The sequence below is a fragment of the Arvicola amphibius genome, chromosome 1, assembly GCF_903992535.2.
Source record: "Arvicola amphibius chromosome 1, mArvAmp1.2, whole genome shotgun sequence".
Lineage (NCBI taxonomy): Eukaryota > Metazoa > Chordata > Mammalia > Rodentia > Cricetidae > Arvicola > Arvicola amphibius.
Window position 1 is genome coordinate 132,834,800 of NC_052047.1, and position 16,913 is coordinate 132,851,712.

General features: G+C 48.6%; 1 protein-coding gene across 1 annotated transcript in view; it reads left to right on the forward strand.

Annotated features, from left to right (window-relative positions):
* Tacc2 (transforming acidic coiled-coil containing protein 2) overlaps positions 1-16,913 on the forward strand; it is a 194,192-nt gene that overhangs the window by 148,149 nt on the left and 29,130 nt on the right. Inside the window, exons 10-13 of the mRNA XM_042054163.1 lie at positions 809-945; positions 11,270-12,569; positions 14,522-14,557; positions 16,405-16,465. Coding sequence (XP_041910097.1) covers positions 809-945; positions 11,270-12,569; positions 14,522-14,557; positions 16,405-16,465 — 1,534 coding nt within the window. The remainder of the gene's footprint in view (positions 1-808; positions 946-11,269; positions 12,570-14,521; positions 14,558-16,404; positions 16,466-16,913) is intronic.

A 16,913-nucleotide genomic window follows, 5' to 3' on the forward strand; every position in this document is an offset into this window, starting at 1 on the left:
TATTCCTCTGGCTGAGATCAAGTAGCTTGGGGCAGAAGGAAGGGAGAAGGCTTGTCCACTGACTTCTTGTTACCAAGAGAAACTTTCCTTGGTGGGCTTTTGGCCCAGGTCTCTGCATAAAGAGGCTTCCTTGCAGGTAGACTTCCCTAGGGACCACCAAGGGCTATCGCCACGCCACTGAGGAGTGGCTGGCCGTGCTTTGTGGCTTGCTGGTGTGCTCTCCGCTGGCAGGCTTTCTGACTCTCACTCATTCACTCTGCATGGTCATTCATTGCCTTCTGTTTTAGGCCCTGGGAACTGTGCAGAACAAGGCCAGCCATCTGCATGGTGATTTCAGCCCGGGAGAAGAGACCAATAAATACCTAGAAGCACAGGGAAGGCAGAGGGTAGAAAGAATGGCAGACTGGGGTGGGGAGAGAGTGAATGCAAACGGAATTTACGAGATGAGGATCCTGGAGGTGGGCTGGCACCGTCGTGGTGAACATTAAAAACTGTCCATCTTTTAGCCTGACTCAGTGTGCCAGATAACACACACCAAAATGTATCCACAGAGCTCACTGGATATGAATTTGTCACTAGGTGGACATGTGTCTTTCAAGCTACATTCAAAGAACCTATCATTTGATCTTAATGCCAGTGGCAGAGTTCCTGGAAGTCATGCTTTGAGGTGACCTCCACACCTGTCTCAACAGTTGAATTGAGTGTCGGCCCCAAATCTACTTGTCTGTCGGAGAGTAAGAAGGCCATGCCTTCTCAGCAGAATGTCTACTTGGCGGTCTTACCTATGTTTCTTATCTCTCTCTGCCAGGAGTTCCGACTCGGAGGAAGCCTTTGAGACCCCTGAATCAACGACCCCTGTCAAAGCACCGCCAGCCCCACCCCCACCACCCCCTGAAGTCACCCCAGAGCCTGAGGTCAGCACTCCACCAGCCCCAGAAGAACCAGGTAACCAGATATCAGGAGCCACTGGCTCTAGAGGACAGAGTTGGCACTTAGCCCACAGTGGTTGATGCCCTTTCTCTTGGCTATGTTTTACACTTCACTGGTTTTTAGGGCATCTAAGGGTAAACAGAGTGGGTTGTGCTGGGTGCGTACTAAAAGTGTTTCTGTTGATTGAGCTCTTGCGGGCTTGGGGAGATTTGAGAGTTGAGGTAACTGGGTGATAGACCCCTTCTCCCGTATGAATCTTGACATGAGACAGCTCAGTTCACTCAACACTTGCATTCCAAGGGCAACTCTCCCGGGGGGGGGGGGGGTGCTTGTCAGCCCATGAGTAAGAAGAGTCAGTCAGTAGAGGATGAACCCTTGGACATTTGGGTTTCCTGATGACTTGACACTTGCCCACATCTCTTCTCTCCTCGTAGGAGTTAATTAGCACCTTCAAGTACAATTTAGATGTGGCCATTACTGGGAGTCGGAACAGATCATCTCAGATGGATGCTGTTCTGCATGCTTCCCCATTATACCAGAAAAGCTGGCACCACCTCTAATGGGAAGTTTAAGGTCTGAAAAGAGACTTAGCCAGGTAGAAATGACCCCATGGGAACCACATGGTTCTATCCTTAGATCCTGCTCTGGCCTCCTTTAGGCCTCAGCCCTCCCCCATGGTGAGTATACACAAGAGTCAGCTCCCTGCAGACCATGCTTTAGGTTCTGTGGGCATTCACTTCTAAAGTCCACCTCCTCTCCTGGCCTAACCCTATCCTCCTGATGGCCTACTTGTCTTCAGAGGAACCAAGAATAGAATGTGGACCTTCGGGCTGAGCACCCATAGCCTGGCTGGAGGTATCCCTAGCAAGGATGGAGCTGGTAGTTAAGGAAGACAGGCCTAAGTCTGGGCTCACTCTTGCCCTGGTCAGGAAGCAAGTGCTTTGTAACTGAAAATAACATTTTGGTTTTGATGTTGACTTTTTTTTTTTTTTTTAAAAAAAGACACTTAAGGAAATGTTCAACATCCTTAGTCATCAGAGAAATGCAAATCAAAACAACTCTGAGATTCCATCTTATACCTGTAAGAATAGCCATGATCAAAAACACTGATGACAACTTATACTGGAGAGGTTGTGGGGAAAAGGGAACACTTCTGCATTGCTGGTGGGAATGCAAGCTGGTACAACCCCTTTGGATGTCAGTGTGGCGATTTCTCAGAAAATTAGGAAACAATCTTCCTCAAGACCCAATAATACCACTTTTGGGTATATCTCTAAAGGATGCTCAATCGTGCCACAAGAACATGTGCTCAACTATGTTCATAGCAGCTTTCTTTGTCATGGCCAGAACCTGGAAAACAACCCTAAATGCCCCTCGACTGAAGAATGGATAAGGAAAATGTGGTGCATTTACACAATGGAGTACTACACAGCAGAAAAAAATAACAACAGCTTGAATTTTGCAGGAAAATGGATGGAGCTAGAAAACATTACTTTGAGTGAGATAACCCAGACCCAGAAAGACAATTATCACATGTACTCACTCATAGGTGTTTTTTAAACATAAAGCAAAGAAAGCCACCCTACAAACCACAATCCCAGAGAATTTAGACAATAATGCCAACCCTAAGAGAGACTCACATAGATCTAATCTACATGGGAAGTAGAAAGTATAAAAAGACAAGATCTCCTGAGTAAATTGGGAGCATGGGGACCTTGGGGGAGGATTGAAGGGGGGAAGGGGAAGAGAGGCAGGGAAGGGGGCAGAGAACAATGTAGAGCCCAATAATATCGTGGGGAAAAATTTAATAATTAAAAAAAATGTCAGCAAACAAAACAAAACTGGATGAGATTATTTTTCCTGCCGGAGGTTTAAGCAGGCCACTGACTTAGAAAGTATTAGAGTCCCAAGGTTTGGCTGAACAACTGGGATGCCTTGTGCTGGGAGCAGAGCAGAGCAGTTTTCACGGGATGGGGGCTTCACACTGAGGGCCGACAGGACTGGCGTTTCCCCTCCAGTGCCCTCTGCTGAGTCTGTACAGATGGTGGCCTGAGAGGGGAATGGTGGGTGACTGATTTAAGGTGGCAGAGCCAGAGAACTGCTTGCAGATCCGAGACTTCAGTGCTCCTACCTCTGTTTTGTGTGCTAACACAAAATGAAAAGGTACTTTCGATATTGTGTTTATAAACTCACCCCTAGTTCTCAGCGGAAAGTAGCTGAATAACAAACACTTTGTAGACCTATAGCTCAAACACATCATTAAGGCATGCATAGGGGGAGGTCTCTTTTGTGACCCTCAGTGCCTCTTCCGGGATTTCCTGCCCAGTGTTCTGACTGCTGCTTGGAGCTATTTACCACCACTGAACCATCTGTCTTGCCCCATCTTAAACATTAGACACAAAAACAGACACAACCTCCATTCTGTCTGCTTGGAATCAGGCGTTCAGTGGTCCGTACTGGCAACTGTACACTGATTCAAAGGGCAGTGGAGGCAACGGACTTTGGAGGATGCTAAACACCCTGACCTGGAAGAATGTTATGGTACCCCTTCTTCATCATCTCAACTTCCTCCAAGATGGTTTCACATCTTAGAACGGCTGTTCCAGCCGAGACAAGATTAGACAGTGACATAGCATCTCTTCTGTGGAGATACCCAACTGGCACCGTCAATTTGCTTCTTATGATCATCTTCAGTTTTTAGGTTGTGTGACCCATTAATTTTGTACTTTGCTGTTGCTTCCTTCCTGGTTGGTTAGATCCAAAGGTGACCCTGACAAGAACTAAGGGCCACTGGGTCCCTCATGTCGAGAATGCTGTAATTACTGACTGTAATTCCATTATTGGGATAAGTGGAGACGCTTGCTGTTTTCATCCTTTGAAACATGTCCAATCCTTGCATCCCCTTCAAGGCTGTCTTCAGAATAGCCCAAATCAGAACCATTCCATACCACCCATGCTTGAAGCGAGGAGACAGACAGTGGCACGATGCATAAGTGGATCCATGTGTTCAGATGGGCTCCATCAGGACTGACTTGGGGTTCTTCTGTTCTGGAGAATGACTTTGGAAAGCTCTGAGGTCTCTAACAGAATGTGAATAGGAGCTTGGGTTATACACACTAGATGTGTATCCCAGTGCACACTGGATGTCTATCGTAGTGCACACTAGGTGTATATCCCATTGCACCACTGTTTTTGGGAAATCCATAGGTCTGGCCATGATGCTTTGGAGCCTCATCATTTAGTCTGAAGTGTAGCCCATGCTGTGAATGAGTTGAGTCCGGTCTGAAATAGTAAGCATTAGAGCAAGATGGAAGCGCAGGGCACAGTGGTGCAGGAACTCCCTGGCGGTCAGATGTCAATGAAAAGCTCCAATTTGCCAGGTTCTGACTTCTCAGTCTTTGTCACTGTGGTGTGCAAACTGTTAAGAAGCAGTAGCTGCCCCAGGACAGGGATGGCAGTGCCAGCCACTCCTTAACTTCTTTTTCAATGAAGCAGAGGATCATCTCCATTCTTAAAAACAAGCACACACAACCCCATCTCTTACTTAAATGACAGTTCATAAAAGAATGGCCATTAGAGAGGCTTAAGAGATAGCCTGTGTGGAGAGGGGGTTGGAGATGTTGATTGCCGCTGAGTCACAATCCCTCAGAACCTTTGACTACGCCCCTTGGGGTCTTTGAACAGGGACTTTACACTTCTTTGAAAATTGCAGAGAGCCAGTCAGCATAGAGATTACAGTCGGGAGACCTGAACGGGGGACTGAGCCTACAGAAAGCACCCACCTCCTTGGTTTGGTCTGTACAAAGGATTATCTGATTCATTGCACATGTTGGAAGCTGCCCTCCCATCTTCCCATCCATTCTGCAGACCTGTGGGGGGCACCACAAAGGCATGAGAAGGCACTGTGCTGCTTGCGTGGGTCACCCTGGGGAGAGAAGTGTTTGTTCTGAAAACCATGGGAAAGAAAGAGCAGGAAGGGAAAATCTATTGTTTACAGTTTTCCTCTGCAGAATGCCTGGAATGTCACTAAAGGAGTCCCAGGAACCACAGGAAATAATAGTCAAGACCTTTGACTGTTCAATACAAACATGGCTTTTCCTCCTGGAAACCTGTTTTACAAAGCGGTCTCTTACTGTATGCTGGATCCTGTGCTCATTTTTGTGCTCCGTGGCACAGAAGGACACAATGCGGAAGGCCCACCTTGCGTCTGTCCCCTACTGAGGAGTCCAGTTTTCCTGTGTATAAAGGAAGGCAGCAGCCTGCGTGTCCCGAAATCTCTCCCCTCTAGTCTCTGTAAAACACGAGGTCATGCCATCAATGGGAGACATACCTGTCTTTCACCTGATAAAATAATAGCTTGGATTATGAACTTTCCCTGTGTTAGGCTTGTAATAGGGCCTTTGTTTGCTTCATGGCCCTCTTGGAGAGCAAAGTATCCTTTATTTGAATAGCATTCCCTTCCTTTGAGGTCGTGACCTTCCCTTCGTCCTGCAGCATGTGACAGACTCTGGGATGGGAACTCTAGCTTCCTGCTCTCCCATGCAGCTCGTCTGTGTCATGGCTGCTCGGTGCTTCGGGCCTCATAGGCGCTGAGTCGTTGCTATGCCCACTGGCACTCAGCCGTGTGCTGAGCAGCTCTGTCAGCTGGTCCCGAGAACTTCAGCCCGAGCTGAGCCCCACAGGATGGTCAGGTAACAGGGAGTAGATGATCAACTAGGTACATGGTGGAAGAGCTGAGGTGAGCTCCTTGCCCATCCTTTCTGGGCCATCTTCTGGTAGTGACAAAGTTGTCTGTGCATTCTTGCTGGCAGCCCTCCTAGCCTGGAGAAGGGCTCTGTGAGGGTCTTGATGGTGATTGGAGCTGCTCAGTGGCCTATGAGCCTACACATTTCCCCTTGTTGGAAAGAGAAGGCTCTCTGGTCTCTGATTTTAGACCTTGTCTCTCAACATTAGCTGCCAGCAGTGCTTCTGCTGTCACTGGGTCACCACAGGAGGCTTGTTTCTATATACACTGACGTTTGCTCTCATCTCTGAAAAACCCAGGTATGACCCAAGCCCCTGGTAATGAGATGGACTGCAGAACAGGGAGCTGCTGTCATTGGCGTGGGCAGGATCTGAGGGGCTGTGGCTGTTTTTTCCTCGCACCAACTGTGCCCTATGCTGGGCATTCATGTGGCCTTCCGTTCCACCCTCACAAGAACCCCTGGCTTGCAACAGCAACAGATTTATGAAATAGCTTGCCCAAACGCACAGCCTCAGCCTTGGCCAGCCTACCTGTAGACAGAGTAGATGGTGGCTAACAGAAGTATGTTGCTTTGATTCTGAGGCTGGGGTTCAGATTTGGTATCTGGAGGAGGTCAGGTTAACCCACAGCACTCACCCTGCTGTGCCAGAACATGGTGGATAGGACCAACAAGCTCCCTCGCGGTATTAATCCCATGGACACTCTTTCCCATGACCTAATCCCCTCTCAGAGGTCTTGCCTTGAGAATGAGATTTCTGCATGGGAATTTGAGGGGTCATGGATGTTTAGGCTGAGGACATACAAGTTGAGGATCAGGGCTTTTCAGAGCTGGGTCTGGGTATCACAGCACTTGGGCCAGGTGACTTTCCTACTCTTCCTGATGTGAATGTGAATATGTATGCAGCTTTCTGGAACAAGTGGAGCTGTTGGGGACTCTGATGTGTAGCTTCACACATGTTCCCCTTGTGTAAGGTGAAGAGCCCAGGTGGAGTGTGTTGGTCTCTTGTCCTGCGGTAGGTGTTATGCGGATAGAGGGTATTGTCGAGCAAGAGATGCATGAGCCCACTGCAAGCCAGTCCAAAGCCCCACTCAACTTATGTCAGAAAGATGGTAAGAGGTTGTGGCTGCATAGACAGGTGAGGGAACCAGAGCGCAGTGATCTCAGTGACCCACTGTGGTCGTGTTCACCCAGGGAAACTTAAGTGGGGAAACCAAGAATCTAGCCAGGCCCTGGTCCTCTACACACCTATTACTTCCCTTTGTGACTCTGCTGGGAGTTTTGATGCAGCTTCTTATCCATAATAGTTGCCAGAAGTTTCTGTTCCACCTGGTCCTGCAGTCGTTCAGTCCCAAAGAAATACACAGAGGTCTACATTAATTATAAACTGGTCGGCATATTAGCTCAGGCTTCTTAACTCTTTTTTTAAAATATTTATTTATTATGTATACAATATTCTCTCTGTGTATGCCTGCAGGCCAGAAGAGGGCACCAGACCCCATTACAGATGGTTGTGAGCCACCATGTGGTTGCTGGGAATTGAACTCAGGACCTTTGGAAGAGCAGGCAATGCTCTTAACCTCTGAGCCATCTCTCCAGCCCTCTTATTAACTCTTATAACTTACATTAACTCTTAATTCTTGTCTGTGTTAGCCACATGGCTTGGTACCTTTTATCAGCCAGGCATTCTCATCTTGCTTCCTCTGTGTCTGGCTGATGACTGCAGACTGAGTCTTTCCTCTTCCCAGAATTCTCCTGTTCTCATTGCCCCACCTCTACTTCCTGCCTGGTCGCCTTGCCTATACTTCCTGCCTGGCTACTGGCCAATCAGCATTTTATTAAAACAGTACAATATAAGTGACAGGGTAGAAGACTATTGTCCCACAGCATACAACCACTGGCAAAATGCCACAAGAGGACCAAGTAATGCTCTGTTGATCTCCATTAGCCTGCTGAAAGAGGAGACCTTTTCCTTATTAGTGTGCTTAGGTGGTTGCTGTGCTTCCTGTGGGCTTGATTTATTAGTCAGCTGAGAATCTGAGCATGTCAGGACACCAAGGGTTCCCTCTAGCCTTTACATTTCCTGTCCCTGAAAGAGTTAACTACTGAGCAGGAGGGACAGCTCTAGCCATCTCAAGTGTCACTTGGAAAACACTCCAGCAGGCCAAGAAATGTGGCCTCCACTGAAGGTAGGGAGACTTCAGGTGGGTGACGTCAGCTGTCAGGACACTTTTTCCTCTACTTCTCTCTGGTTTCTGAACACGTCTGTTTAGCTTACGGTAATTTACCCAGCACAGGTGTTATAGGCTGGATTGCGTATCTGCTCTGTTGCCCAGCTCTGGTGTTGTAGACTGGACTGTGTACCTGTTAAATCCCCACATTAAAGTCCTCACTCCTGATGTGATGTGTGAGAGATGGGGCCTTTCAGTTGATAATTAAGGTTTGTGGAGTCTTAAGGTGGAGCCTATAACAAGAGGAGACATCAAGCCAGTGATGGTGGTACAAGCAAGCCTTTAACCCCAGAGACAGAGGGAGGTGGATGTTTGTGAGTTCGAGACCAGCCTGGTGAGTTTCAAGACAAGCTCCAAAGCTACACAGAGAAATCTTGTCTCAAAAAACAAAGCAGCACAAAAAAAAAGGAAAGAAAAAGGAGACATCAAGGCTATATCTACTCAGAGGAAAGGCAATGTAAGGACAACAGAGCCAGACTTGACCACTTGAAAGCCAAGGATAAAAGCCCTAGGAGAGACCAGACTTGCTGACACCTCCTTTGTGGACTTTGGCCTCAGAACTCAGGACAATGAGAAACACATTTCTTCTCTGTTGTTGAAGTCACCCAGTCTTGAGGCAGAGACACCCCAGGCTTAGGATGAATGAAGTCTTTATGCAGAATGAAGTCTTTATGGCTTTGTAGCAATCTAGTGGGAACCCAACTAGACATGCTTGCCCTCCAAGTCTGGGCTTGCCCATGGCAATGACATGGAGAGGCCATCCCAACCTTGTAAAGGACCATGGGGAGAGCCTCCTGCTCTGAGAACCAGTCTGTAAAATAGCAACTCCTGACTAGGGAGAGTGTTGTCCTCCTGGAGACGAGACGATGTCTGGAGACATTTTGTCACCACTAGGATAGGAGATGCTACTGACATCTAGTAGGTCAAAGCTGAGGATGAGGTGAGGATTCTTACACCTAACAGGCTAGCTCCCCACAATGAGGGATTGCCCTCCCCAAGCATCTTTTGGGCTGGGGATAAGAAACTGCAGCAAAACTGGGTTCCTTGCCTGTGGCTTAATTAGAGAACAGCACTTCTGAATAGGAAAGCCAGGCTGAGTAGGCGCGAGGACAGAACAGATGTGAAGCTGAGTATCTGCTGACTGTCGCGTGATGCGGGAAAACTACTGACCTTTGAAGGCTGCCGAGACTATGGAGCAGATTCGCAGAGAAAGATTGGCACTGAAGGGTCTGTCTGCAGAGTGAAGGGCTGACTGAGGCCCTTCTCCCTGCTGCTAACATCCATGTGAGAGTACCTGCTCCCCTACCCCCCAGTATATCTGGTTTTCCACCTCTGAACAAAGTATCCCAGAGCAGCCACAGGGCAGGAAGAAGAGGTTGCTGCTGACAGGAAGAAGCTGTGCTTGAAGGCCCAAGGGCCCCAGAGGAGAAGGGAAGTGACCTCAGAAGGAAGAGAGGCGGAGACCCCTTCTGAGATGGGAAGGAAGCAAGTGTGTTTGAAGATGGTAGGGAACTGGGACCCGAGGCTGCAAATGCTCAGGGCACGTGTGCCTAGTGGAGTTAGGGTTAGGGGAAAGAGGGGAAGGCCTGGCGCTAGCTCTGGCTCCTAGAGTGACAGGCAGGCTTCCCCAGGTACTCATAGTCCAAGGGATGTTTATTACGCTTTCTGAGGGAAAGTTTTCCGGGTTGGAAACAGGTAAGCAAGCCCTTTTCTGAACCTGGGAGGCTCACCATTTCCTTGTGCTCTCGTCTCCCACTTCATCAGCAGGGGATCCAGCTGCAGGGCTTGCCTGTGAGCAAAGTTAGGAATCACCATGAAAGGACCCCACCCCACCCCGCCGACAGCAGAGAGCATCCACAGCTCAGGGTGGAGGGAGGTAGGGCGCATTCTACAGAAACAGACTGGCTTATTTGACTGTGAGCCTTTCCCACACCTGGGTTGTTGGGACGGAGGATAACACAGCTATTGAGAAAGTAAAGATGCAGGACACCCAGGCCAGTTTGAATCTCATGTGACACATTCGCTTCGAAACTGTCCATTTATCTGAAACTCAAGTATAATGGCTTCCCGGACTTGAGCTGGAAGCTTACCTGGGGAGAGGGGCTAATGCGCCATCATGTCCGTCCATGTGCACAGTTCACGGTCCCAGTTCTGTCCGTGTTCTGCCTTCTGCAGACCACAGGACAGGGTTTTCCCTTTTCTGGCAGTACAGCTGGGAGCCCAGAAGTCCCTGCAAGGCTGGTGGGTTCCCTGCGAGCAGTGGGGCAGTGAGATCGTTGGGCGTCCTTTGGCTGACATTGCTGTCCCTGAGCATGTTGGAAGATAGGAGCAGCCTCCTTGGCTAGCAGGGTTGGAGGAGGTAAAAAGCTGGGAGGAGAGGATGGAGAATGGACAGGAGGCAAAGCCAGAGCAAGGCAGGCGGGCAGGTGGGTGGGGGAGGGGCAGGTGGGGGAGGGCTAGCTCAGTCCTGCTCAGTGCACCTCACATAAAGCCTTGCACATTCTTCTCAGCGTCTAAGCAATTGGGATCAGAGTTGACTGTGACCATATTTAATTTACATACCAAAGGTTGACTATTTTTTGCTTGCCTTCTCTGTTTCCTGTCTTGCTCCTGTCTGGCTTCAACAGCGTCAGCCCCATCATTATTTTTATAATCCCCCAGGGTTCTCCTACCCCAGGGCCTTTGCACACACAGCCCTTTCTGTCTAAGACGCTTTCTCTTTGTTTCGTGACTTTCTTGGTAAGATTACAAACCAAATAGGACACTAATGACGGACTAAAGTACCATTCCTCTAGAGTCCAGCGTGGACTTACTTACAGAGTGTGGGTAACCCCAAAACAGCCATACCACAGAAAGTCACCTCAGCATGGATGACAGTTTCTCCATAGCTACAAAGATAGCCCTCCCTTCAGCTGGCGTTCCACGCTCTACAATGAGACCATACCCTGCTTGGGTGTGTATAGGAAGGAGTGATGGGACTCTCAGGTTAGGGTCTAATGACCCTCTGCAAACCCTTCTTTATGAGGACTGTCATCAGGCCTGATCTTGAGAGTGTCTTGTAAGTAGGAGTCAACGAATGCTTTGGTGGCCATGGTAATGGCTGATAGGCTATGAGGACAATGATCTACAGCAAGCCTTTATCTCTTTTCTGATTGGCTCCCATTATACCAATGAGGGAACTGAGGGAAACCTGCCCAGGGTCTGGAGCCAGTGCTTGCAATGAAACCGGGATTTGTTGCCCATACGGGATGCCTGTTTTCAGAGTTTATCAACCTCTGCTCTGCAGAGTGGGCATCTGGTACAGAGTGAGAAGTGCTCTCAAATGTCCTGTGTCTTTAGGTGACCGCTTTGTCTCCATTTCCTCAGGATGCAGTTCTGAGCCGGCTGTGGTTCCCGATGGCCCTCGCAGCGACTCCGTGGAAGGAAGCCCTTTCCGTCCTCCGCACTCCTCCTCGGCCGTGTTCGATGAAGACAAGCCGATAGCCAGCAGCGGAACTTACAACTTAGACTTCGACAGCATCGAGCTGGTGGACAACTTTCAGAGCGTGGAGCCATGCTCTGCCGACTACAAGGGTCAGGAGTGTAAGGTGAGCACGCGGAGGAAATCCACCGAATCCGTGCCCCCTTCCAAGTCCACGCTGTCCCGCTCGCTCAGCCTGCAAGCCAGTGATTTTGACGGTGCTTCCTGCCCGGGCAGCCCCGAAACTGGGGCCCTTGCCACAGATGCATGTGGTACTGGATCCAACAGTGCGTCCAGCACCCTCAAGAGAACTAAAAAAACACGGCCACCTTCCTTAAAGAAGAAACAGGCCACCAAGAAACCCACAGACACCCCTCCAGTGAAGGAGACCCAGCAGGAGCCAGGTGAAGAGAGTCCAGTCCCCAGTGAGGAACACTTTTCACCAGAGACAAAGACGGAGCCGGCCACACCTGAGAGCACTGGGTGCACCTTGTCAGAAGAGACACCCCTGGAGCCCACCCCTGTGCCCACAGCCACCTGTCCTTTGACTTTGGAGAGGGCAGAAGACGGCAACCCTCCAGTTTCTGGAGGTGGCAGAGTGCAGAACTCACCCCCTGTGGGGAGGAAATCAGTGCCTCTTACCACAGCCCCTGAGGCAGTGGAGGTGACCCTGTCAGAGAGTGGGGGGCAGGAGGACTTGCCTGCCAAAGGACTCTCAGTGAGGCTGGAGTTTGACTACTCTGAGGACAAGGGTAACTGGGACAGTCAGCAGGAAAACGCCCCTCCCACCAAAAAGATAGGCAAGAAGCCAGTTGCCAAAATGCCCCTAAGGAGGCCAAAGATGAAAAAGACACCTGAGAAACTTGACAACACTCCTGCCTCACCTCCAAGGTCCCCTACTGAACCCAATGACATCCCCATTGCTAAAGGTACCTACACCTTTGATATAGACAAGTGGGATGACCCCAACTTTAACCCTTTCTCCTCCACCTCAAAAATGCAAGACTCTCCCAAACTGCCCCAACAGTCGTACAACTTTGACCCTGATGCCTGTGAAGAGTCCCTTGACCCCTTTAAGACATCCTCTAAGACCCCCAGCTCACCTTCTAAATCCCCAGCCTCTTTTGAGATCCCAGCCAGCACCGTCGAAGCGGACGGGGATGGGTTGAATAAGCCCGCCAAGAAGAAGAAGACGCCCCTGAAGACGTAAGTTCAAGGAGGGAGGTGGCGAGGATTCAGAGTGTGTGTGCATTGCTGTGACTTCTGGTCCTGCCTGTGCCTGGGAAAAGCCCCAGCTGCCCTCATCCTGCCCCTTGTCGCTATAATGACACCATTTTTTGTGGCTGTTTCTCCAAGCAGGCAGGATATACATTTCCTTTCTGCAGCCTCTGTGGCTGTATCATCTCCTTATCCCTGAACCCACAAAATCCTTGATCTATCGCCTTAATAAATCAGGGACTTGAAGTTTTATGTTTAGCTAATGATGACCTTTCAACTCCAGGGGAATATGGGAAGTTCTGTAGAGAAGCAGCAGGCCTGGCTACCTTCCTGTTGGTGGCCAAACTCTTCCCTGGTTAGCATAGGCATTGCCTTTGGATTAGTTGGGATATACACCCTTCAGAATCTACAGCATTTGTTTCTACCTGCTGATGTCTCTTTAACTCAGGGGCCACATAGGGCAGCAGGCTGCAGGAGGCCCCGGAAGGAGAGCTGCTGCTTGCCCTCTGCTGCTGCTTGCCCTCCAATGAGCCTATTTTTTAAAAAATGGGCTCTTTGTTGCCTTTCCATTGGACATCTTTTTCAAATAAGACTTGAAAGTATCTATAAGACCTGAAGAGATTGGTGGGACCTGGATTGGGGGAAGTAAGCCCTATAATGCCTAGGAAGAATGGCTTTTGCCATCTATAAGCCAAGGACCATGTGTTCAGTTGCTACAGACATCCTGGCTCTCTTGGGAAGCATCATTGTAATTTTTAATCAGGTGGGAGACTCAGCCTCCCATCCCAGGCTGAACCCTCTGGGTCTACTAACACAGGGCGACCCATCTGCATTGGCTATCTGAGAATAATTCAGGTTTTGCTTTGGCCTTAAGTTGTTCAGTCACTATCTTACAGTAACTAAGGGCCAGTCTGGCTCCAAACATGAACTTGTTTTTAGCTCTGTTCTCCAACCAGACTCTTCATAGAGAGTCTATAAGATTCATATTAGAACCTTATTTTTTGATTTATTTATTTATTATGTATACAACATTCTGCCTCGATGTATGCCCGCATGCCAGAGGAGGGCGCCAGATCTCAGTACAGATGGTTGTGAGCCACCATGTGGTTGCTGGGAATTGAACTCAGGACCTCTGGAAGAGCAGCCAGTGCTCTTAACCTCTGATCCATCTTTCCAGCCTTAGAACCTTATTTTTAAAACTAATTTTAACTTTTACTGAAAATAGATTTTTTTTTCCCCTCGTACAATATATTCTGTTCATGGTTCCCCTCTCCCAACCCTTCCCAGATCCTGTCTACCTACACACTCACCCAAATCCACATAGAAATTTATTTTAAAAGTGGATTATTAACCAGGTGGTGGTAGTGCACGCCTTTAATCCCAGCACTTGGGAGACAGAGGCAGGCAGATTTTTAAATTTGAGGTCAGCCTGGTCTACAGAGTGAGTTCCAGAACAGCCAGGCTGAAACCCTGTATGGGGGTAGGGAGAGTGGAATAAGACCCAGAAATGCTTACACTTCAAAGCCATAACTTCTCATCTTTAGAGAGAGAGTCACCTGGTAGGCACTCCCTTCTTCTGACCCAAGATAGTATAGTACATCCCTAGTCGTTTTTTTCCCTTTTGTTCATGAGAGCTAAGAAGATTGGGGAAGCTGACCCTGTATCCTGCTGTCACCCTTAATACATGTGGGTCTGTTGGTTTGGAAGACTGTCCTGCGGAGGCAGAGTTCTTAGGTACCAACCCTCTGGATGGTCAGAGCTAGAGAGGAAGCTAGAGAGGAAAGCAACAACCCCTTCCCAGAAGGCTGGACTGTGCACCCTGGAGCAGAATCCGCTATGAATGGCTGCCACATCCTAACCCACTAGTGGCCCGGTGTCTGCAGATTTATCTTTTTGTCAGTTCCTTTTGTCTGTCTCTCTTCTTTGTCTTTTTGTCTTAGGATGGTTGAAGATGTGATGTCTGTGTGTTCTCTGTTGTAAGTAAATTTAATGCAATCTGCCTCTTGCATCCAATGTGGGGCTTCTGCTCGCAACCCTTTTCCTTTTCTTCTCTGTGGTGGCTGCTGTATTTCTGTGTAGATCTTGGCAATGATGGGTCAGGGCTCCCCTGCAGTCAAGGTTACTTATCTGTTTCATCATGATTAGCACGAGACTGCTTGGTTGTGAAACATGGTTAGCCAACACAGCTGCCTGCTTGTCTGTCCTTCCCCCGCCTGTCGTCTCACCCCCCACCCCCGCCCTGTATCTTCCTCTGAAATCCATATAGGTTTTTAGCACCCAATTCCATTCTTTTGTTGTCAGTTGGGCTGGCGGGTGATTGCGTTCAGTAGCAGGATGCTTTCATATTAAGCGCTGCGTGAAGCCTGGGGCAGAGACTGCTGAGGCTGTTTCTTGTTACGCCCAGGCAGTACCATTTGGGCTCTTCCAAATTCATGCTTGTAGAAACCGGAGGGAATGTGGGATCCACTCGGAGTGGAACCCATGGCTGAGAACCATTGCCAGAGTGCTTTGGTTCATGTTCTCGGTCACTTGTGTCTAGACTGAGTGCTAACATGTCTCATCTATGGGTATCTCTGCCATGCATCAATGCAACTGGCCACGCGTATGCCTCTGGTGCTCCGTTCCCTAGCCAGGGCAGAGCTCCGGGCTCTTAATCTATGTGCCTTCTCCCTGCTCTTACCAGGGAAGCTGATCTGGACCCAGGCTTCTGGCAGCCTTCAGGAGAGCATGGAGGCTTCCAGTTCTGTCCTACCCAAGCAGCTGCTTTAGTGTTTTCAAGTCATTTAGCAACTATAAAACAATTATATATTTATATGCATGGATAAATATATGCCTTATGTTGGGACTGGATTGTTTTTGATGGCAAATGCCATAAATGCTATAAATAACCATTTATGGTACTTTTTATGATCAAATGCCATTGTTGGAGTGTTTTGAGAGTACACAAGGAAGGAACTTGGGTATCGGATTTCTCTATCTACTTAGTTAACAGGGAAAACAGAGGAGGGTGGTGGGATTTTGATTGACGGACCCTGCCTCCTCCCCCCTAAGCTCTAGCTTTGCCTGGTTCTAAAGCCATAGTGGGGAGAGCTGGACACCAGGAGGAGAGGACCAGTTTGCAGGTTGAGGGCTTTCATTTTTGATTATGACCCCAAGAGCATGGTGATGAATGGACCAAATAGTACTATTTATACTCAAACCCGTCCCTTTCTCCTGGGGTCAGTTTGCCCCATCTCCATCACCTTATATGAAGGGGAGAAAGGGGAGACAAGAGGATGGAGTCATGTCTGTTATCCACAGCCAGGGAAAGGCATAAAATACCCTCTTCCCGACTCCTCCTCAGTCAGAACCCTACCCAGTCTTCCAGAGCAGGAGAACCCACTGGGCTCTGTGTTCCTGTGAGCACAAAGGGCTCCTGCATCCCCACAGGATCCAGAACTTTCTGTTTCCATGTAGGCTCTGCTGGCTATTCATTAAGAGCTGTGTCTCCTTGCCCATGTGAAAATTGAATCCTGTTAATTAGTCATGAGCTTGCAGCCCTTCCCCCAGCCTTAGTTGGCTCAGAAATGATTCTCTTCACCACAACTTTGCTGCATGATAGTAAGAACGGTTAGTTAAATTTAGCTGCATTTTTCTGGGTCAGCTCTCCAAAGTGGCTTCTTGTTAAAGGTCTCTAGCTTCATGGATCTTCCCTCGGGGGCAAAAAATAATATCAGCTAAAAAGTCAGAATGAGCTTTTGGGTAGGCAGGAGGACTGGGGCAGTTTCCGGGTGCTTGGGAATGATCTGTGACCCCGTGTTTACATTTTCTGTTTTATTTACAGTGACACTTTTAGGGTGAAGAAGTCACCAAAGAGGTCCCCTCTGTCTGATCCGCCTTCTCAGGTATAGCACTCCCTTGATCCCTTGAGCATTACACTGCTGACCAGGAAGTTTATGTTGATTTGTCTGTACACACACACACACACACACACACACACACACACACACACACACAAATGCATATACACATTCTTGCACAGATGCACATGCGCCATGCACACGTGCATACATGCAAACCAAAAAACAGAAAGAAAAGAGTTTTCCTTTTTTTCCTCTTTATGGCATGGAGTGTTTTGAGCCACATCACTTTGACAGAGATCAAGGTGTTTGCTGAGAGGAATTAATTGAAAACGAGGGCTAGGTTTTATAGCAGGAATTCTTTTGTCTTTCCTGACCATTTAACCTGCTGAGAAATTGCATCAAGTTGAGATCAATGGACACCGAGTGAGAAAACGGACAGAGACTCAGTATGTATCAGAAACACCAAATTATGCCATCAGAATTAGAGTAG